Raw genomic sequence first — 19,069 nt, 5'->3', positions numbered from 1 at the left:
TATATATATATATATATATAGTGTATGCATATGCATAAACAGCATGTCTGTAAACAGTATGTAAATAACTGTTATGCAATTTTAAGTTAATATGGAATATAACAAGTCAGAATTAAGCTAGTAAGAAAAATGTATTTAAAATTCATATTTACTATATAAATAAAAATATATAGTATATAATAAAATAAATGATTCTTCATCATCTAGTGTTTTAACTCTTTGTGCAATTCGAAGATGAGGATTTTGACCATTTGCTGTGGTGAATTACATTTTTTAAGGATTTTTTAAAAGAAGAGAAAATAATAAATTATGAGTATATTTCCATCACTAAAATAAATCAGTTGGAACAATACATTTCTTGTCCCTGTGCTGTATTTAATTGGAAATCAATTGAAAAGGATTTGAACAACACTGTATTCTGTTTTTTTGTTTTTTTTTACATTTTTCATAACATGCCAACTTTAAAGGAATTGGGGTATTACATGTCCTATCACTCATGAGAGCCTTGTATAGCAATCTTCAAAAACAGAAAAAACGTTTTCCCAAAAAATGAATGACACGCTGTATGAATCAAGTCTCATCCTTTATTTGCACACTGCAGTATGGAGAGAAGACCCAAGTGTGTTCTCTGCCATCATTCGCAAAACTCCTCCTTTTATAGTTATTGAACACATTCCAAGAAAGTTCATCCCATCATACATCTGTTTTCTGCAACTTATTTACTTTTACAACCCCACATGCAATAGTCATCTCCTCATAAGGTGGACTTGATGACATTTTACAACATACAATTGCTCACATATCTCATGACTTGCTTTCCTGATCCCCCATCATGACAACCCCATGATAAAGCCCTAAATATCAAGAAAATATGATTATTATTCCCTTACAAGCCACTGTAACAAAACAGATAAAAACAACTATGGAAATGAAGGATTTATCTGCCTTTGAAAACTTAAAATATCTGAGGTGATGCAGGAGTTCAACATAAAAGATCTTTTTTCAATTAATTTCTTAGTTTAAGTGCAAAACTTATTAAGTTGTAGAATTAAAGCTTCAAATACTTTCAGATGCTGGGAAGCATTTGACTGATGCATTATTGCTAAAAAGAAAACAAAGTTCAAACTTCACTGAGAGGCTCCTCTTCCTGGAATGAAGCAGAGCTTTATAATCCCTCCCCCCTTTCTGTTACAGCCAGCTCCTCTGACTCAGCATTTCCGCATTCACTCCCCATCAGATCTACAGTTTGAAGATGGGTGTGACCAACCCGAGCTGACGTTCACAGCACAAACACATGCTGTGCAGATCAGAGCTCAAACTAGTTTCATTTCTTAGAAAGTCAAACTCTGACGGTCGTTGTCTCTGAGAGCTGAAATGGCACAGAAAGGGATTCAGCTGGATCAGGAAACCTTCTCTTGTTCCATCTGTCTGGATCTACTGAAGGATCCGGTGACTGTTTCCTGTGGACACAGCTACTGCATGAAGTGTCTTCAAACCCACTGGAATACAGAGGATGAGAAGAAAGTCTACAGCTGCCCTCAGTGCAGGCAGACCTTCACACCGAGGCCTGTGCTGCTGAAAAACACCATGTTAGCAGTTTTAGTGGAGGAGCTGAAGAAGAGCGGACTCCAAGCTGCTCCTGCTGATCACTGCTATGCTGGAGCTGAAGATGTGGCCTGTGATGTCTGCACCGGGAGGAAACTGAAAGCTCAAAAGTCCTGTCTGCAATGTCTGGCCTCTTACTGTCAGAATCACCTTCAGCCTCATTTTGAAGTAGCTCCTTTAAAGAAACACAAGCTGGTGGAGCCGTCCAAGAAGCTCCAGGAGAACGTCTGCTCTCATCATGATGAGGTGATGAAGATGTTCTGTCGCACTGATCAGCAGTCTATCTGTACCATCTGTTTATTAGACGAGCATAAAGGCCGCGACACGGTCTCAGCTGCAGCAGAGAGGGCCAAGAGGCAGAGAGAGCTGGAGGTGAATCGACAAAAGATCCAGCAGAGAATCGAGGACAGAGAGAAAGATGTGAAGCTGCTTCAACAGGAAGCAGAGGCCATCAATTGCTCTGCTGATAAAGCAGTGGAGGACAGCCAGAAGATCTTCACCCAGCTGATCCGTCTCATGAAGAAACAATGCTCCGATGTGACCCAGCAGGTCCGATCCAAGCAGGAAAGTGAAGTGGGTCGAGTCAAAGAGCTGGAGGAGAAGCTGAGGCAGGAGATCGCTGAGCTGAAGAGGAAAGACGGCGAGCTGCAGACGCTGTCACAAACACAGGATCACAACCAGTTTCTACACGACTACCCCTCACTGTCAGCACTCAGCCAACCTACACGCTCATCCAGCATCCATATCCGTCCTCTGAGGTACTTTGAAGACGTGACAGTGGCTGTGTCAGCAGTCAGAGATAAACTACAGGACGTCCTGACAGAGACATGGACAAACATCTCACTCACAGTGACTGAAGTGGATGTTTTACTGCCACAACCAGAGCCCAAGACCAGAGAGGGGTTCATCAAATATTCATGTGACATCACACTGGATCCAAACACAGCACACAGAAAGCTGATATTATCTGATGGGAACAGAGAAGCAAAAAGGACGAGACAACAGTCTTATCGTAGTCACCCAGACAGATTCACTACATGGTTTCAGGTCCTGAGTCGAGAGAGTCTGACTGGACGTTGTTACTGGGAGGTGGAGAGGAGCGGAAGAGTTTATGTAGCAGTCGCATACAAGAATATCAGCAGAACAGGGAACTGGAATGAGGGTAGATTTGGATACAATGACAAATCTTGGGCATTGGATTGTGATGACAGTGGTTATGACTTTTGGTACAATGATGTCCAGACTCGTGTCTCTGGTCCTCTGTCCTCCAGAGTGGGAGTGTACCTGGATCACAGAGCAGGTATTCTGTCCTTCTACAGCATCTCTGAGACCATGACTCTCCTCCACAGAGTCCACACCACATTCACTCAGCCTCTACATGCTGGACTTCATGTTATTGGCACAGCTGAGCTGTGTAAGCTGAAGTAGACAGAAGTCATTTAAAGGAAAAGTGGGTTCACTTCTGTGTTTGAATCCTTCAGCTTGATTTTTCTTCATGTTTGTTGCTGAGAGCTGATTGGACCTCATTCACCAAGCGTTCTTACTCACAAACTTGTTCTTCTAACCCACTTCAGGCTCATTTATGCTACAGTTGAAAAAAAAAAAAACATCTGAGTGTTTTAAACCATACAACTGGCATTGCTCATACAGGTTTGTACTTTCTAATATTTCACAGTTGAACACTAATGATTGGCTGATTGATGTGACCTTTATTTCAATCATATCTTACTCAAAACCAGATGACTTTATTACCAAACACAATCTACTGGATGGCCAAGCAAACAGATTTAGAAATAACACGACATTTTCAATGGCTCTCATGGAATTTTGTAGAGGAAATAACATCAGACACTTAAAACAAGGAAAATGCTGCATGAATCTGACACAATAGGTCATCAATTATTAATAATAAAACTTCAGAAATATGGAATAAGAGCAGTAGCACTCACTTGGCTCATGCTTACTTAGACCATAATTCAATATGTTCATATCAATCAAGTTTATTCAGAACTGCTACAGGTTCAGTGCTGGGACCATTACGCTTCATTTAGTAAATTAATATATGTGAATGTTCTTTATACTGACACTATTTCTATTTGCTTATGATACAGATTTACTTTATTGCAGTGACAAAATGATAAATGGGTTTTGTGAATAAATCAGTTTATATTGATGGTGATTTTGAAATGTTATTGATCAATATTTTATTCTTGCGGGTCTTCAGAGGCTCAGGTTTTCTTAGATATAAGTAGGGGGGCTCCAGGTAAAAAGCTTGGGAACCACTGATTCAGGGAAATCAATCAATGAAGAAACATTTGATTTTTCTTTTGTGTGGGTTTTTTTGTCATCATAACTATTCTATGCTTGACTCTCTTTCTGTATATTTTCGTCAAAATGTTCAAAATAAACTCATAAATAAAACTAAATTTTAAGAATTGTTTACAGTCTGTTGTTCTAATGTCTTCTGCTGCTGTCTCAGTCAGGACTACCTTGTAAAAAGATCTTTATATCCCAGTTGGACACTCCTGCTATGAAACACTCTGGGTTAAATAATGGTTAACTTCATTAGAGCTAAGGTGGCTGAAAATAATGGCCTTTAAAACAGTTTTTATTTTTCTAAACAGCCTCCAAACACCGTAGGGTTTTCTGGAAAGCTGCACTGAACTCAATGTTTATAAAAATCTTTATTTATCTTTATTCACCTTATTAACAGTTAAAGACATGAAATAAAAAAATGTAAACACTTCAGTCTTTGGCTTTAACCATAAATAAATGCCCTTGTCCTAGCATTGGTGAACATCGTTAGAAATAAACATTCCCCTCTTCACAGCATGTCTCTTTTCCACTAAGCCTTGGCTAACAGGTCTCCATTCACATCATAATCTGGGTTGTTGGTAATTCATTTTTGTTCATCTTAAATACTCCAGTAGTTGTCACTGCTCAACTTTAAAAACTTTTTCATTCATCAACTTTCCCCTGCTTTAGAAGAGGCTTAAACCAAAATCGTTTTAGCCCATCTGCCCTCTATAATGTGTATTACAGTGCTTAACAAATTTATTATACCACCTGTCATAATTGTCTCAGAGACCATCCAGCATCATGAAGTGCTTTTTAATGCGTGCTCTTTCAATTTCAGTGAGCTCTCCATGATTTACCATTTTGAACAGGAACGAGGAATTCAAAACTGATTTCACTCAAATTTGAGCCGGCTCACTGGGCTTCTCTGACAAGTCAGGAATGAATCAAACATAACATTCAACCACTAAAACTCATTTTTCTGTTCAGGAATGCAAGTAAATAACTATAATTTGACATATTAATCAAGAAATAATAATGTGCTTTACTATTTTTTCAGTTTTTTTGTAAATCAGTACATTTGAAAATTCATGGATAACAATAATATCTGTATTTTAGCATTAAAAATATCATTTGGGTTAAAGAGCTTCTACATATTGGTGTATTAACCATTGCAGAAACATAAAAAATGATTTTGGTAATTACCAATGCTGTTAATTTAGGGCAGCTGTGGCATAAACCTTACTTTGGGTGGTGGTCTAATAAATTTGTTAAGTACTGTTTATATATGTATGTATATATATAAACTGTGGTTTACTTTTGCTAGTGTGATGGCTGTACAAAAGCTTCACATATGCCTGATGTCTATAAAGACAGTAAAGTTTATAAACCAGACTTGCAGTTAATTAGTTTATGGGAGCATATTGGTCCAGAGCTCTACATTTGCTCCACATAGGCATTGTTAATTCAGCGATAACTTTTAACACAGACGGTTAACATCTGTGCAAGTCAACTACACAAACATGCCATCATCACACTGAAGCTTTGGCGTTGTTTTCATTTAATTTAAAGTCTTTACTCCCTTTAAAAAAAATTTCCCCTGCAAAAAAGATACATCTGAAATAAACTTTATTGTCTTAACCCTTAAATGTTTTGCCCGTACTTTCAGCTTATTCCATCAAGCATTTATCTTGTTTTGGAAAGTGGCGATGTGGTCCTGACCAATCCAAATGGATACATCACCGACATCCCAGATGGCAGCTGATGTGAAGTCTGTGGCAATGAGGAGGGCCAGACCCCTCCTAATCCTGGGAGTAAGGGTTCTTTAAAGCCAATTTAGACACATATTTGTTAATTTTGTGACAATTTTAAAGAGGGGGTATTATACTTTAACGATTTTTAAAACATAAATATAAAGTCACAATGTTGGGTGTCCATACTTCACGTATGCAAATTTTCAAACCGTAAGATAAACGTACTGTATGTGGCAGTAATCTTGGAATTAGAGAGTAAACTGATGAAAACGGTTCATTGGGAATCTCTCCGAGATCTTCCTGAGACGAGATTCTGATGGAGCGAACTGATGAGGTCATCGCAATAGGATCTCCTGATGGGTTCGTCCGTGCTGGCGGCAAAGCGGAACAGACCGCCACCACAAGGCCTTAGGTGACAACCATGAAGGGGCGGGATATATATATACTGCACTGCTCTACTCAGCAGCTGTCACAAAGAAAGTGTGTCTTTGGCTGTGAGGGAAAGACAAAATTGTTTTCTTTACCTAAGAATGAAAACATGAGAAAACTGTGGGAACAGTTCATTTTTTCAGGCCAACAACAGCGAGGGTCAAACGTACTTGTGTATTCACAGCACTTCACAGAGGATTGTTTTGCTAACGAGGGCCAGTACGAAGCTGGACATGCGGCTGTGCTTCAGCTAAAGGCTGGTGCTGTCCCATCGAAAAAAGACGGCGATGGAACCCTGGAACCTCAGGCTGTAAGTTTGAATGTATCACAGAAATATGTGGTCTCTCATGACAATGTGATGTAAATGTTTTTTTTTTTAAAACAAAGCTTCATACAGACTGGGCTGCAATGGCTAACATATGGGGCTGGTGATAGGGAGCTAGCGATTAGTCTGTGGGGGTGGGGGGTTAAAGAGACCACAGCGAAAACGAAGCTTTTCAGACAGAGGTTAAAGTAATGGTTTTTAAGGACGCCAGTGTAAAGATTCAAGAAGATTTTGAAAATTCAAAGACATGTCAAAAAATACATTTAAGTATTAGATAAAAACAGAAAAAAGTACTTCTGGTTAGAATGATATCTGGAAATCGGTAACATAGTTTTAATTTATTCTTTGTTCACACTTTTGAATTTTTGGATTACATTTTTCAGCTGCTCCCATAAGACTCCAGCAGGGATGCAACTTTACGTTCTGTTCCCCAGCTGCGTCTACATCACTAACTCCACATCCGTCCCATTTTTTCACAAGGTCTGCTAAAAGCAATTATCTTTTACATTTCAAATTAATCTATTTTAACATAATTTTGTAATTTGCAACATTGATACATGTTACCAATCCTTAGTTCATGGGATATACCCATCACTCTGGTGGGAGTAAGATCCTCAGCTTGAAGTCCACAGTTATACAGTCCCATCTGGGTAGGCTACTTGAGTTGTATTTGGTGAACCCCAAAAAGTAGAATGAGTAAGTGGCCTTTTTTTATTCATTGACCAAAAGTGTATCAAAATCGTGCATTTCAAATCCTAACTGTGTCACTTTGCCCCCATCTGACCTTGTGTCCCTCTCCTTGTTTTGAAAGAAACATAGCAATTGGCAGAGTGGGGGGAGGGCTGCCATGGCCGCAAAAGTTAAGGCCGAGCTCAGGGCAGAGGAGGGTATTGTCCTCTGTGATGGATGAGGCAACAGACTCGTTGAGTCAAGCGGGACCTCGGGTAAGTTGTAATAATCACAAATTTTGTCATATTCATATATATTCACTTTCATTATTCACAGAGAATTCCAAATGTTGTTCAGTTTGAATTTCACTTAAAGGAGGTGGTAGTATGGTAATATAAGTTTGGTGAGTTTTTGTGACCAAAACATTGTTCACACATATTCAGGGTTTTGTCAACAACAGTCCTTCATGAGCAATTATCGATACCCCATCTGTGGAAAATAAGAACACTGAAAATATGACAGTCCAATAATAGCATAACCTTTTGTTTCTATATACAGTTGCAAGAAAAGTATGTGAACCCTTTGAGATTTCTTGGATTTCTGCATAAATTGGTCATAAAATCTGTGCTGATCTTCATCTAAGTCACAATGATAGACAAACACGATCTGCTTAAACTAATACCACACAATAAACATGTTTTCATGTTTTTATTGAACAAAACATGTAAACATTTACAGTGCAGGGTGGAAAAAGCTGCACAAGTCATTTGAAACATCACCCCCCTCTCCGTCTCTCCCGCTGCGCATTTTGCAAAGAGAAGACCCACCTTCCTCTGCCTCTGATTGGCTCGATGTCTTAGCTGACCAATCCAAGTGAGAAACGGAATGGATATTAACCAATCAACTGGCAGAGGAGGATGTAGGCAATGAAGATACGGAACAAACTGTGCGCTTGAAGGTGGGGCTGGCCAGCTTTGGCCCTACTCATGAGTCGTATCTCTCAAGGTACAGTATGTTGCATAATAAATGGTTAAACAAACTTCAATGTGAGATTATTGGCTGAATTCACATTTTTCATAACATGCCAACTTTAAAGGAATTGGGGCTTTACACGTCCTATCACTCATGAGAGCCGCTGTAACAAAACAGATAAAAACAACTACGGAAATGAAGGATTTATGTGCCTTTGAAAAGTTTAAATATCTGAGATGATGCAGGAGCTCAATATAAAAGATTTAAAAAAGGAATTTAAAAGTTTGCAAAAATTCTGAATTTTAACTTCAAATGTTTTCAGATGTTGAGCAGCATTGTACTGAGGATTCGTTGTTAGAAAGGAAACAAAGTTCAGACTTCTCTGAGCTGATCCTCTTCCTGGATTGATGTCCAGACGTTTAGTAAAAATTTCCTTTGCCTATAGGAGTTCCTGAGGTGTATAATCCTCTATTCATCTCCACAGGGGAAAGTCTGGAGTTTGAGTTTTTTTTTTTTATATTTTTTTAGACCAGGAAACAGATGAGAGAAGAAGCATCAGGAAAGGAAAAAAAACAGACTCAGTGTGGAAAAATCTGCCTTTTTGGTCCTTACAGTATTTTATCTGCACGAGAATAGTGATGATTAATCAGAAAATTAAACTTTATTAATCGTAAAAAAAACAAGACATTACACTTGAGAGCTGAAATGGCAAGGCGATAAAGAAATCAAACAAGATGATGAAGTAGCAACAATTTTATCCCATATAAAATAATCACTTACATCAAGGTTGTTCAAAATTCATTGATTTCAGTGTCCTGTTCTGAATAGATTCAGGTGCTCTGCATATTCTGGGAGTTTAATTTGATTAAATTTGGGTTTATTTCTGTTCAAACACGCTAAATCAATCACTTCAGCGTTAAAGAAATGTTTGGTTCAGCTACAAGGGAAACCTTATCCCTTAAAGTGATGAACATTATTTAAAACCCCTTTTTTTTTACTACAGGTGAGTAAATCTTTTATAGTTTAAACATCAACTGTTCCATGATGATCTTAGGTTTGATTTGACAGGAAACAGAATTCCTGAAACAAACAGTGATCTAAGGCGATCTTCTTAATCGGATCCTCTCGTTGTCGACCCACTGTGCAATCAAGTTTGCTTCAGTCCTGCGGGCGATGATTACTGACACTGGATCTGCATCATTGGACCCTCTGTAAAGAAACGTTAAAGCAACAGTATGTAATTTTTCTTCTTTGAAACAGTTTTAAGTTTGTCTACAACCCCCACTCTAAACCAGAGCTGCACATCAGGGTTTGGTTCATGTTGGGGTAATGGAAAGCTGCAAAATGGGTCACCACTGATGTCAATCAGACACTAAATTATGTTTATAACACTTAGCAAAGTAACCCAAAATAACTAGGTTTATTTTCACAACTGTTTGAGGTTTTTATGGAAGAAAAGTTTTTTTGTCATGTCTCTATTATAAAAAAAGAACAAATTTCAATAATTTCTATTTTAACAACAAAAAATCAAAATGCCTGTTTGTTTTCTGATGTGAAAAAAAACCTCAGTTTTTCAGATGATAACAAAGAGGCTTTTACTAATCCTATTCAAACACATCCATGCACATTTACAGGCCACTGATGTAGCCACTGTGTCCTAGGACACATCGTCAGGTGACTGCAAGAGTGAGAAGCCCCTGACTGCAGCATGCAGATCAGGCGGCGCTCAACGCTCAGCATTTGACTCCACCCATCTCAATGTTCCATAAACCAACCGGGTTCAGTCTCGTTACATACAACCTCACTTCATTTTGCAACTGCTTTTTTGAGCTCTGCCCCCCACACTCAACTCAGCCAAAGAAACGCCGACGTTAAGCGGCATTGAACTCCGCCCCGATCTGCACACTGCACTCAGGGCTAACTGGCAGGAGCTGGGGATCACATCTTGACTGTGACACGGCTGGATTTCCAGTTCGCCTGCATGCTATCAAGTCAGAGCTTTCAGACTGTCTGCATCTCATCTCCCATGTCTCAGGGGCTGAGAGTTTAGAGAACCGAAGTCTTACCTATTTTTTGCACTCAACCAATAGACTGATATAGACAGGAAAATGATAGAGAGCAATATGTGCATCAACACTGGTAGAATATGTTTGCAGTCTGTCTGTGATGACCCTGATGAAGCTGAAACATAATCAGCTGATCTCACGCAAGCCTTCATCAGCTGACGGCCAGCTGATTTGCTCTAAGCACGCTATTGGCTAATCACTCTCGTGCTGACTTATTTAAACTGCTCTGCCGCTCTCTCTGAAAGCTGCATTTGTAACTCTCCTCCACCCTAGCTCCTCCTTTATTCTGCTTCTGACTAAATCAGTGTAATTTTGTTGTGAATGATGCCTGCTTGGCTCTGGGTTTTGCTGCTTCTCTCCCATCTTGGGCTTTCCTTGTCCATATAGGAGGAGCAGGAATGTGTGCTGTTCCTGCTTGATGCTTTCTATGTAGGCTAGGTATGGTTTGTGCCTTTCAAAGTAAAAGCTCAGTTTACCATGTCTTTGGAGAACTTCCCTTTGTTTGTTTGTACATCACACAAAGTGGACACATGCAGCAAAGCAAGCAGCCACTCTGTTAGGGAAATGTTCTGTTGTTTGTTTCTCTGACCTTTTGATAAAAATTGCGGTGCTGTACCTTAGATCAAGGTGATGAGCTCCTCCTGTGATGTTCAGCGCTATGAGTGAGGGGCTGAGCGACTGTCTGACCTGAACAGCAGAGAGCAGAATGAGTCAAACTGAAAACAGACGCCACACTTTACTTTAGACGTGTCCAACTGTGGGATCTGTTACCCCTCCGTTAGCCCACGGGTCCAGGTTTCCATTGGAGAAAATGATGTTGCTTGTGGAGGAGAGTTCTGAAGACAAAAGGGGAGTCATAGGTGGAAACCTGATTTAATTTCAATTTAGTTTCATAAAGAGACAAGCGTGTGTGTTGTATTCACTGCTCACCGTCAGCAAAGTACTGCGTTTTGAGCCAGTTTGGCCGGGGAACCACTCCCCAGCGCCTGAAGCAGTACTGCTCTCGGTCGCTCTCGCTGAAGCTCAGAGGAGGAAACATGTCGGTCACGTTGTTGCTCTCGTAGCAAAGGCTGATCTCTGTGCACGCCTGCAGACACAAGTACAGCCATAGTAAACAGCTAAAGGAATGATTTTAATCATTATGTTACCATGCACATCTTAACCTTCCTTTTCTCATACATGACATATTTTTCAACAAATCTGAAACACACCATGACCTAAGACTCTTCTTTAGCTGTACTTTTCCCATTCTAAAGATGGTTAAGTATGATGTTTGAACCACTGATGCTGCTAACCAACATAGGAGCCATGTCGCCATTCAAGAGGAGGTTCACTTTTTCCATGTTTGCTGTTTTAAAGATATAAAAAAAAGTAAAAATGGTCACAAATAAATAACTGTTTTGAAGCTAAAAGAAAGTCTCTTACTACTGAGCTGAGATCAATAATCCAATAATCTATAAAATCAGTCAAATCTGGATGAAGGTGTCCCAGATTAGACTTGGAACATTGCTTTTTTACATATGCATTGAGGTGTGTCCACAAAAAAGTGTTTTGTATTACCATGTGGTATCTTAATGCCTAAACCAGATATACAGCGCAACCAGAAAGTATTTAGACCCCCTTCACTTTTTTCATTTTTCTTATGTTGCAGTTATTTAGCTTCATTTTTATTCTCTTTAATCTACATTCAGTACCCCAGACAAAGTGAAAACAGAATTATAGAAATGTTTGCAAATTTATCAGGAATCAAAAACTGAAATATCACAGTGTCATAAGTGTTCAGACCCTTTGCATAAACTCTGTAAATATAGCTCAGGTTCCTCCCATCTCTCCTGATCTTTGCTGAGATGTTTCTTCACCTGCACTGGAGTCCACCTGTGCTAAATTTAATTGACTGGAAAGGCACACACTTGTTGCAATTTCCAAAGATACTTGGAGTTTGCTCAGATCACTGGAGGGCTGTAGTGATGGTTGTTCTTCTAGAACTTTGTCCCATCTCCACACAGGATCTCTGGAGCTCAGGAAGAGTGACCATCAGGTTCTGGGTCACCTCTTCTCTTCTCCTGATTGCTCAGTTTGGCCAGCTGACCAGCGCTTGGAAAAGTCCTGGCTAGGACATTGGAGGTCACTGTTCTCTTGGGAACCTTCAGTGTAGCAGAAATGTTTTTGTAACCTTCCCCAGATCTGTGCCTGTCAACAATCCTGTCTTTGAGCTCTGCAGGCAGCTCATTTGACCTCATAGCTTGATTTTTGCTCTGATATCATTGTCAGCTGTGAGGCCTTCTGTAGAAAGGGTTTTGTTTTTCCAATTTAAGTCAAATCATTTTAATTTACAGGTGGATTCCACACTAGGAGTAGAAACATCTCAGCAAAGATCCAGAGAGATGGGAGGAGACTGAGCTACATTTCAGGTGTTTTTGCAAAGGATCTGAATACTTAAGTCATGTGATATGAAAATTCTGTTTTCACTCTGTCATTATGGGGTACTGAGTGTAGATTAATGATAATTAATAGATGGATTTAAACAACTGTAGCATCACCCTGGAGCTATTTTCTGAATGTAGTGTATCTCCCTGTTTATGCATTGTCTAAACGAGGTAATGATGGATCATACTGCTCAAGTTGCTCAAACGATGGATACTGCTGTTTTGTAAGTTTAGCTTACATCAAAGTAGGGATTGATGAACAATTGTAGAGCATTTTTTTTTCTCATTGTAGTCTGGTGATTTACATATTATAGTTTCTGGCCTTAGATAGTTTGGTTTCTTCAACAGAAAGCTCCATCTATAACTATTATTTTAGTCATACTTTCACACATACAGAATCAAATCCTGAGTCTAAAAGGAACATTGGACTGGAGAGTGTCTTGAAACTAATTGTGCTGGTAAAAAGACAGTGGTCTTTGGTGAAGGGCGTAAACAAATCCAGCAGAACTATCAAAAAACCAAGGCAATTTCTTTATGAAAAAGCTAAAAACCTTTATTAAATTGACATTCTCAAAGTAGAGCATGGAAGTTGCTTTCTGAAGAAAGCTGCACGCCAGTTTAATAAAGGCTTGTAACTTTTTGTAAAGACAGGTCCCTTGGTTTTTTGATAGTTTTGCTAAATCCTGAGCCCATCCCAAGTGAACGAACACTTTTAGTGGACGTTCTTTGGATGGGAGAATCAGATCACATTGCAGTGACCCTGGTTAAAATACCTGACTTGCCTTATATCAGCCTGTAGCGATCACATGTTGACATGAAAACACATTTTAGACATGCACTAAATCCTGTGCTGCTGTAGTACCTGGTAGTCCCAGGCCAGGCTGTCGTAGCCGAGTCCACAGCCAGTGGGATCAGCACACTCTATGAAGAGGCCGTACAGGTCAAAACAGGTCAGCGTCCCGGTCGTGTTGTACACGATTCCTGAAGGATGGAAATGTTGGAAGTAGAATTTAATAGAAGAATTAATTTTCACAGATAATAGTTGCTTAAAAACCCAGTATTCTGTTTTTTTTCAAAACTCGGGAATCAATGATGTTTTAGCTTTTCAATACTGCAATCAAGTCTCACAGGTTCTGTGAAGTTTCATTATTCTGTAACTAGTGGAAAAACCTTCAGCAGTTCTTGCAGGGAAATCCTCAAATTGGGGCATTTATGACCAAAAACCTTCTTTATCACATAACATTTAAAATTTAATAAACAGATCAATCAGAAATTCCATTCCTGGTCCACTGTAACAAGAAATCTCACACACCTCTAATTCATAACTGATTGTAGTGCAAAGGTGAGATTCATTTTTCTCAGTTCAGGTTTTAAAAAGGTCGATTTGGATTTTTAAGAGTGTCAGGTCCCAGATTAGAGCTGTTATTTTAAAATCAAGCATGTCATTTGAAATCATTTCTTGACACTGACTGTTCTCTTCTGCCTAACTGCTTCAGTGGAGAATACAAAACATCTCCCAGTCATCAGTCCATGAAGAAGCCAGATCACACCATCACAGCACCCCAGCTTCACAAACCAGCACACATGTTTCTGTTTACAGCACGCACCAACATTTACAGGCAGTTTATCATTCACTTAGCTGACTGCTGCCCTCTGGTGTCTGAATCACATCCCCACTCTGAAACAATAAGGCATGTCAAGAACTAAATAAGACCCACTGTTGATTGTTTGTGTACCTGCAGTGTTCCTGAGGTTAGCTAGAAGGTCAGGTCCTCTCAGCATGGTTTCACACGCCACCTGAAAAGCAAACACATGAAGAGCTCATCAAACTGCTCATCAGGTTATTAAACAGAGCTCTATATTTATATTCAATTTGTTCTATGTCCATGTATTTAATCTGATTCATCTTTTATAATCAAATACCCAGCAGATACATATATTCTTTCGTAGAAATTTTAACATTTTTAAAAATATTTTTACATTTCTGTTCTCTCTAATTGGACATGATGCAGACATCAGAAGCCTGTTAAGGAACATGTGATGTACCTTGACAGGGTTAGCCGGCATCTTGCCCATGAAGTACGTGCTGTAGGGGTAATCCAGCATGGCCATAAGGGTGAAGGCATTCCTCAGCATCATGTAGAGCTGCCGGATGTCCTGTTCAGATGTCGGAGCTTTACAGAGCAGGAACTCCGACTGGATGTGACTGAAGACTGGTGACAAACACAACAAGAGAAGGTTTAAACAACGTCTCTCTCTGGTAATGCCAACATGTCAACTGATAATACCCACTTCTCATGCAGTCTTTCTCTGTAAAGTGATTGACACACAGCTTTTTAGTGTATTAGATTATTTTTCAAAATATTTATTTTAGTTTTTTAGTATTTAGTTTTAGTATTTCCAAGTGACCTCAGATAATTTGTGATAATCATGCAGAACATCTGTGTTTTTAATCCCATAATAATCGACCATGTCCGTAATTTGTGGTGTAAAATTTCAGGGCAAATTACTGCATTTCAGCACAGAGGTGCACAGGTAATCCTAATCCTGTACAAATCAGCATCTCTGTGTATTATGTGTTTATTTTTTTAATTTTTCTGCTCCTGTTTTAGATCGAAAAATAATAGATGCAGTGTAGGAGACTGTTAAAATCTCGACACATAAGGGGTTATAAAAAGTGATTCTCTTTCAGTATTTATTGAAACTAGAACTGGGGCCTTTTTCTTTTCCTAAAGACAACATCACACAGATTTACCTCGATTGTCTGCCAACTCTTTCAGCTGATGGAAAGCGCTTCTTACTGCATTGGTGCATTCAGGAGCAACTTTTTCAAAATCCTTTAAAAGAGAAAGAAGTTTAAAGTTACCTCAATTGTATAATACTTGACAAAGCCCAACATTTTCCCACCATATTGCCTTATAAAGCACAACATCAGCTGATGTAAGAGTACAAAGTTAAAGAAGAGACAAAGACACATAAACAGAGAAGAACTCATCCAGTCCTGATATCAAAAGTTGGTCCGATTTAGACTCAGATAGCAAGGTTGTGTAATGATGAGTGAAGTTGACTTATTACTAAGTCTCTTTAATAAAGATCCTTCATGTTTCTAGACATCACCATCTAATTGAAGCAGCATACTCAGTATGTGCCAAAGATCATCTTGTTAGACAGAGCAGCATAGATTTTACCCAAATTGAGCAGAATTCTGCCTTTAGTTTCTCATGGATTTTCTCATAAAGCACAGCACTTCCTGCTGATGAGCATAGCTAGAAAAAGGAAGCCTTTTCAGAGTGATATTTCTATTTCCCCTTTATCAAATTTATCGGTGTTTGAAAGTGGTTATGACTATCTTTTTTAACCTTAACACGGAAGCTTCAATCTTAGAAGCTGCACATCAGTGCCCAGCTGATGAAGGAGACAGGAAAGTCTATGGCTGAAGGTCCGTGTTGAAAGTTTAAGGAGAGACATAAAGGCTAAATCATTTCCAGGATGCAGATTTATTTGAAAAAGGGGAAATAGAAATATCCTTCTGAAAAGGCTCTCCTTTTACTAGCTGCGCTCATAAGCAGGAAGCACTGCGCTTTTTGAGATAATACATGAGAAATAAAGGCTGTAGGTGACACTTCAAAGCTACGTCGACACCAGGTTTTCAATCTGGCATACAAGTTAACATTTTTACATTAGCATGTTGTTTTGTACCATGTGAAGGCATGATTACTTCCAATTCAGAAAGTCTGTGCATATTTCCAACAATAAAAAAATCAGTTGAACAAAAACCATCTCGTCCCTGTGCTGTATTTAATTGGATCACAATTAAAAAGGATTTGGACAACACTGTACTCTGTTTTTATTAACATTTTTCATAACATGCCAACTTTTAAGGAACTGGGGTTTTACACATCCTATCACTCATGAGAGCCGCTGTAACAAAACAGACAACTATGGAAATGAAGGATTTATGTGGCTTGAAGGTATTTGAAATATCCGAGGTGATGCAGGAACTCAACATTAAAATATTTTTAAGTGCAAAAAGTCTGAAGTTGTAAAAATTAAACTTCAAATATTTTCAGATGTTGAGAAGCATTGACCTGAGGCATTGCTGTTAAAAAGGAAACAAAGTTCAAACTTTGCTGAGGGGCTCCTCTTCATGGAATGAAGCTGAACTTGATAATCCCCCCCACATCCCCCCAGCCCTTCTTCTTTATCTCCCCACCATATCTACAGTTTGAAGATGGGTGTGACAAACAGGAGCTGACATTTACACAAACACCTGTTCTGTGGATCAGAGCTAAAACTGGTTTATTTTCTCGGGAAGTCAAACTCAGACGGTCGTCTCTGAGAGCTGAAATGGCACAGAAAGGAATTCAGCTGGTGAAGGAAACCTTGTCTTGTTCCGTCTGTCTGGATCTACTGAAGGATCCGGTGACTGTTTCCTGTGGACACAGCTACTGCATGAAGTGTCTTCAAAGCCACTGGGATACAGAGGATGAGAAGAAACTCTACAGCTGCCCTCAGTGCAGGCAGACCTTCACACCTAGGCCTGTGCTGCTGAAAAACACCATGTTAGCAGTTTTAGTGGAGGAGCTGAAGAAGAGCGGACTCCAAGCTGCTCCTGCTGATCACTGCTATGCTGGAGCTGAAGATGTGGCCTGTGATGTTTGCACCGGGAGGAAACTGAAAGCCCAAAAGTCCTGTCTGCAATGTCTGGCCTCTTACTGTCAGAATCACCTTCAGCCTCATTTTGAAGTAGCTCCTTTAAAGAAACACAAGCTGGTGGAGCCGTCCAAGAAGCTCCAGGAGAACGTCTGCTCTCGTCATGATGAGGTGATGAAGATATTCTGCCGCACTGATCAGCAGTCTATCTGTTATCTTTGCTCTGTGGACGAGCATAAAGGCCACGACACAGTCTCAGCTGCAGCAGAGAGGGCCGAGAGGCAGAGAGAGCTGGAGGCGAGTCGACAAAACATCCAGCAGAGAATCCAGGACAGAGAGAAAGATGTGAAGCTGCTTCAGCAGGAAGCAAAGGCCATCAATCGCTCCGCTGATAAAGCAGTAGAGGACAGCCAGAAGATCTTCACCCAGCTGATCCGTCTCATGGAGAAACGACACTCGGATGTGACCGGGCAGGTCAGATCCCAGCAGGAAAGCCAAGTGAGTCAAGTCAAAGAGCTAGAGGAGAAGCTGAGGCAGGAGATCGCTGAGCTGAAGAGGAAAGACGGCGAGCTGCAGATGCTGTCACAAACACAGGATCACAACCAGTTTCTACACGACTACCCCTCACTGTCAGCACTCAGCCAACCTACACGCTCATCCAGCATCCATATCCGTCCTCTGAGGTACTTTGAAGACGTGACAGCGGCTGTGGCAGCAGTCAGAGATAAACTACAGGACGTCCTGACAGAGACATGGACAAACATCTCACTCACAGGGACTGAAGTGGATGTTTTACTGCCACAACCAGAGCCCAAGACCAGAGAGGAGTTCATCAGATATTCATGTGACATCACACTGGATCCAAACACAGCACAAACACGTCTGTTATTATCTGATGGGAACAGACAAGTTAGATGGATGAGACAACAACAGTCTTATCCTGGTCACCCAGACAGATTTATGAGATGGTTTCAGGTCCTGAGTCGGGAGAGTCTGACTGGACGTTGTTACTGGGAGGTGGAGTGGAGAGGAGAAATTTCTGTAGCAGTCGCATACAAGAATATCAGCAGAACAGGGAGTGGGAATGAATGTGGATTTGGGTACAATGACAAATCTTGGGCATTAGATTGTGATGACAGTGGTTATAACTTTTGGTACAACAATGTCGAGACTCCTGTCTCTGGTCCTCGGTCCTCCAGAGTCGGAGCGTACCTGGATCACAGAGCAGGTATTCTGTCTTTCTACAGCATCTCTGAAACCATGTCTCTCCTCCACAGAGTCCACACCACATTCACTCAGCCCCTACATGCTGGACTTACGGTTGGTTATGATTCCACTGCTGAGCTGTGTAATCTGAAGTAGACAGAAGTCATTTAAAGGAAAAGTGGGTTAACTTCTGTATTTGAATCCTTCAGCTTGATTTTTCTTCATGTTGGTTGGTGAGAGCTTGGACCTCATTCACCAACTGTTCTTACCAAGTGTGAAGGTGTGATTGAGACATTGGTGGGTATATAAACTGATCCACTCGACACCCCCTTCTTTTTTAACTTTTTGGTAAAAATCAGTGTTGTATCAATCGCAGAATAAGGTTTGTCACTCCTAACATGTTTGCACTTCATTCACCTGTAACACTGACTCTCCACTCAACTCTCCTTCCCCACCTTTAGTCCTGCCTGGTTGAGTTTTTGCCGTTACCTGATAAATGCCACATTTATACATGCACACACCACACCACAAATCGGTCTGAAAATCACACAATAAGATCTCTCACTGCTTTTCAATGACATATGACATAAGGGAGTGCAGGATGATCAGAGTTGCACCGGTTGAGACTGATCTTGCACCCCAAACCCTGGCACCTCATCATCAGCTCAG

The 19,069-nt window shown here is 40.1% G+C and overlaps 3 protein-coding genes across 3 annotated transcripts in view; 2 read left to right on the top strand and 1 right to left on the bottom strand.

The window, feature by feature from the left end:
* Nucleotides 1-1,306: 1,306 nt before the first annotated feature.
* On the top strand, nucleotides 1,307-3,988 carry LOC121509531 (tripartite motif-containing protein 16-like). The gene has a single exon (XM_041786971.1). The coding sequence runs from the start codon at nucleotides 1,375-1,377 to the stop codon at nucleotides 3,031-3,033; it is 1,659 nt and encodes a 552-aa protein (XP_041642905.1). The 5' UTR covers nucleotides 1,307-1,374; the 3' UTR covers nucleotides 3,034-3,988.
* A 4,703-nt stretch (nucleotides 3,989-8,691) lies between these two features.
* The window catches only part of dpp7 (dipeptidyl-peptidase 7), a 37,033-nt gene continuing 26,655 nt past the window's right edge, over nucleotides 8,692-19,069 (bottom strand). The window contains exons 6-13 of the mRNA XM_041786976.1: nucleotides 15,297-15,378; nucleotides 14,588-14,754; nucleotides 14,278-14,338; nucleotides 13,404-13,522; nucleotides 11,046-11,202; nucleotides 10,887-10,951; nucleotides 10,732-10,802; nucleotides 8,692-9,258 (exon numbers count right to left, since the gene is read on the bottom strand). Of these exons, the coding sequence (XP_041642910.1) occupies nucleotides 9,147-9,258; nucleotides 10,732-10,802; nucleotides 10,887-10,951; nucleotides 11,046-11,202; nucleotides 13,404-13,522; nucleotides 14,278-14,338; nucleotides 14,588-14,754; nucleotides 15,297-15,378 (834 nt within the window). The 3' untranslated portion in view covers nucleotides 8,692-9,146. The remainder of the gene's footprint in view (nucleotides 9,259-10,731; nucleotides 10,803-10,886; nucleotides 10,952-11,045; nucleotides 11,203-13,403; nucleotides 13,523-14,277; nucleotides 14,339-14,587; nucleotides 14,755-15,296; nucleotides 15,379-19,069) is intronic.
* On the top strand, nucleotides 16,880-18,556 carry LOC121509539 (tripartite motif-containing protein 16-like). Its single transcript, XM_041786979.1, has one exon. The coding sequence runs from the start codon at nucleotides 16,889-16,891 to the stop codon at nucleotides 18,554-18,556; it is 1,668 nt and encodes a 555-aa protein (XP_041642913.1). The 5' UTR covers nucleotides 16,880-16,888.

This window comes from Cheilinus undulatus, linkage group 5 (assembly GCF_018320785.1).
Source record: "Cheilinus undulatus linkage group 5, ASM1832078v1, whole genome shotgun sequence".
Taxonomy (NCBI): Eukaryota; Metazoa; Chordata; class Actinopteri; order Labriformes; family Labridae; genus Cheilinus; species Cheilinus undulatus.
The sequence above is the reverse complement of the archived record's forward strand: the minus strand, read 5'-3'. Positions and strand labels throughout refer to the sequence as shown.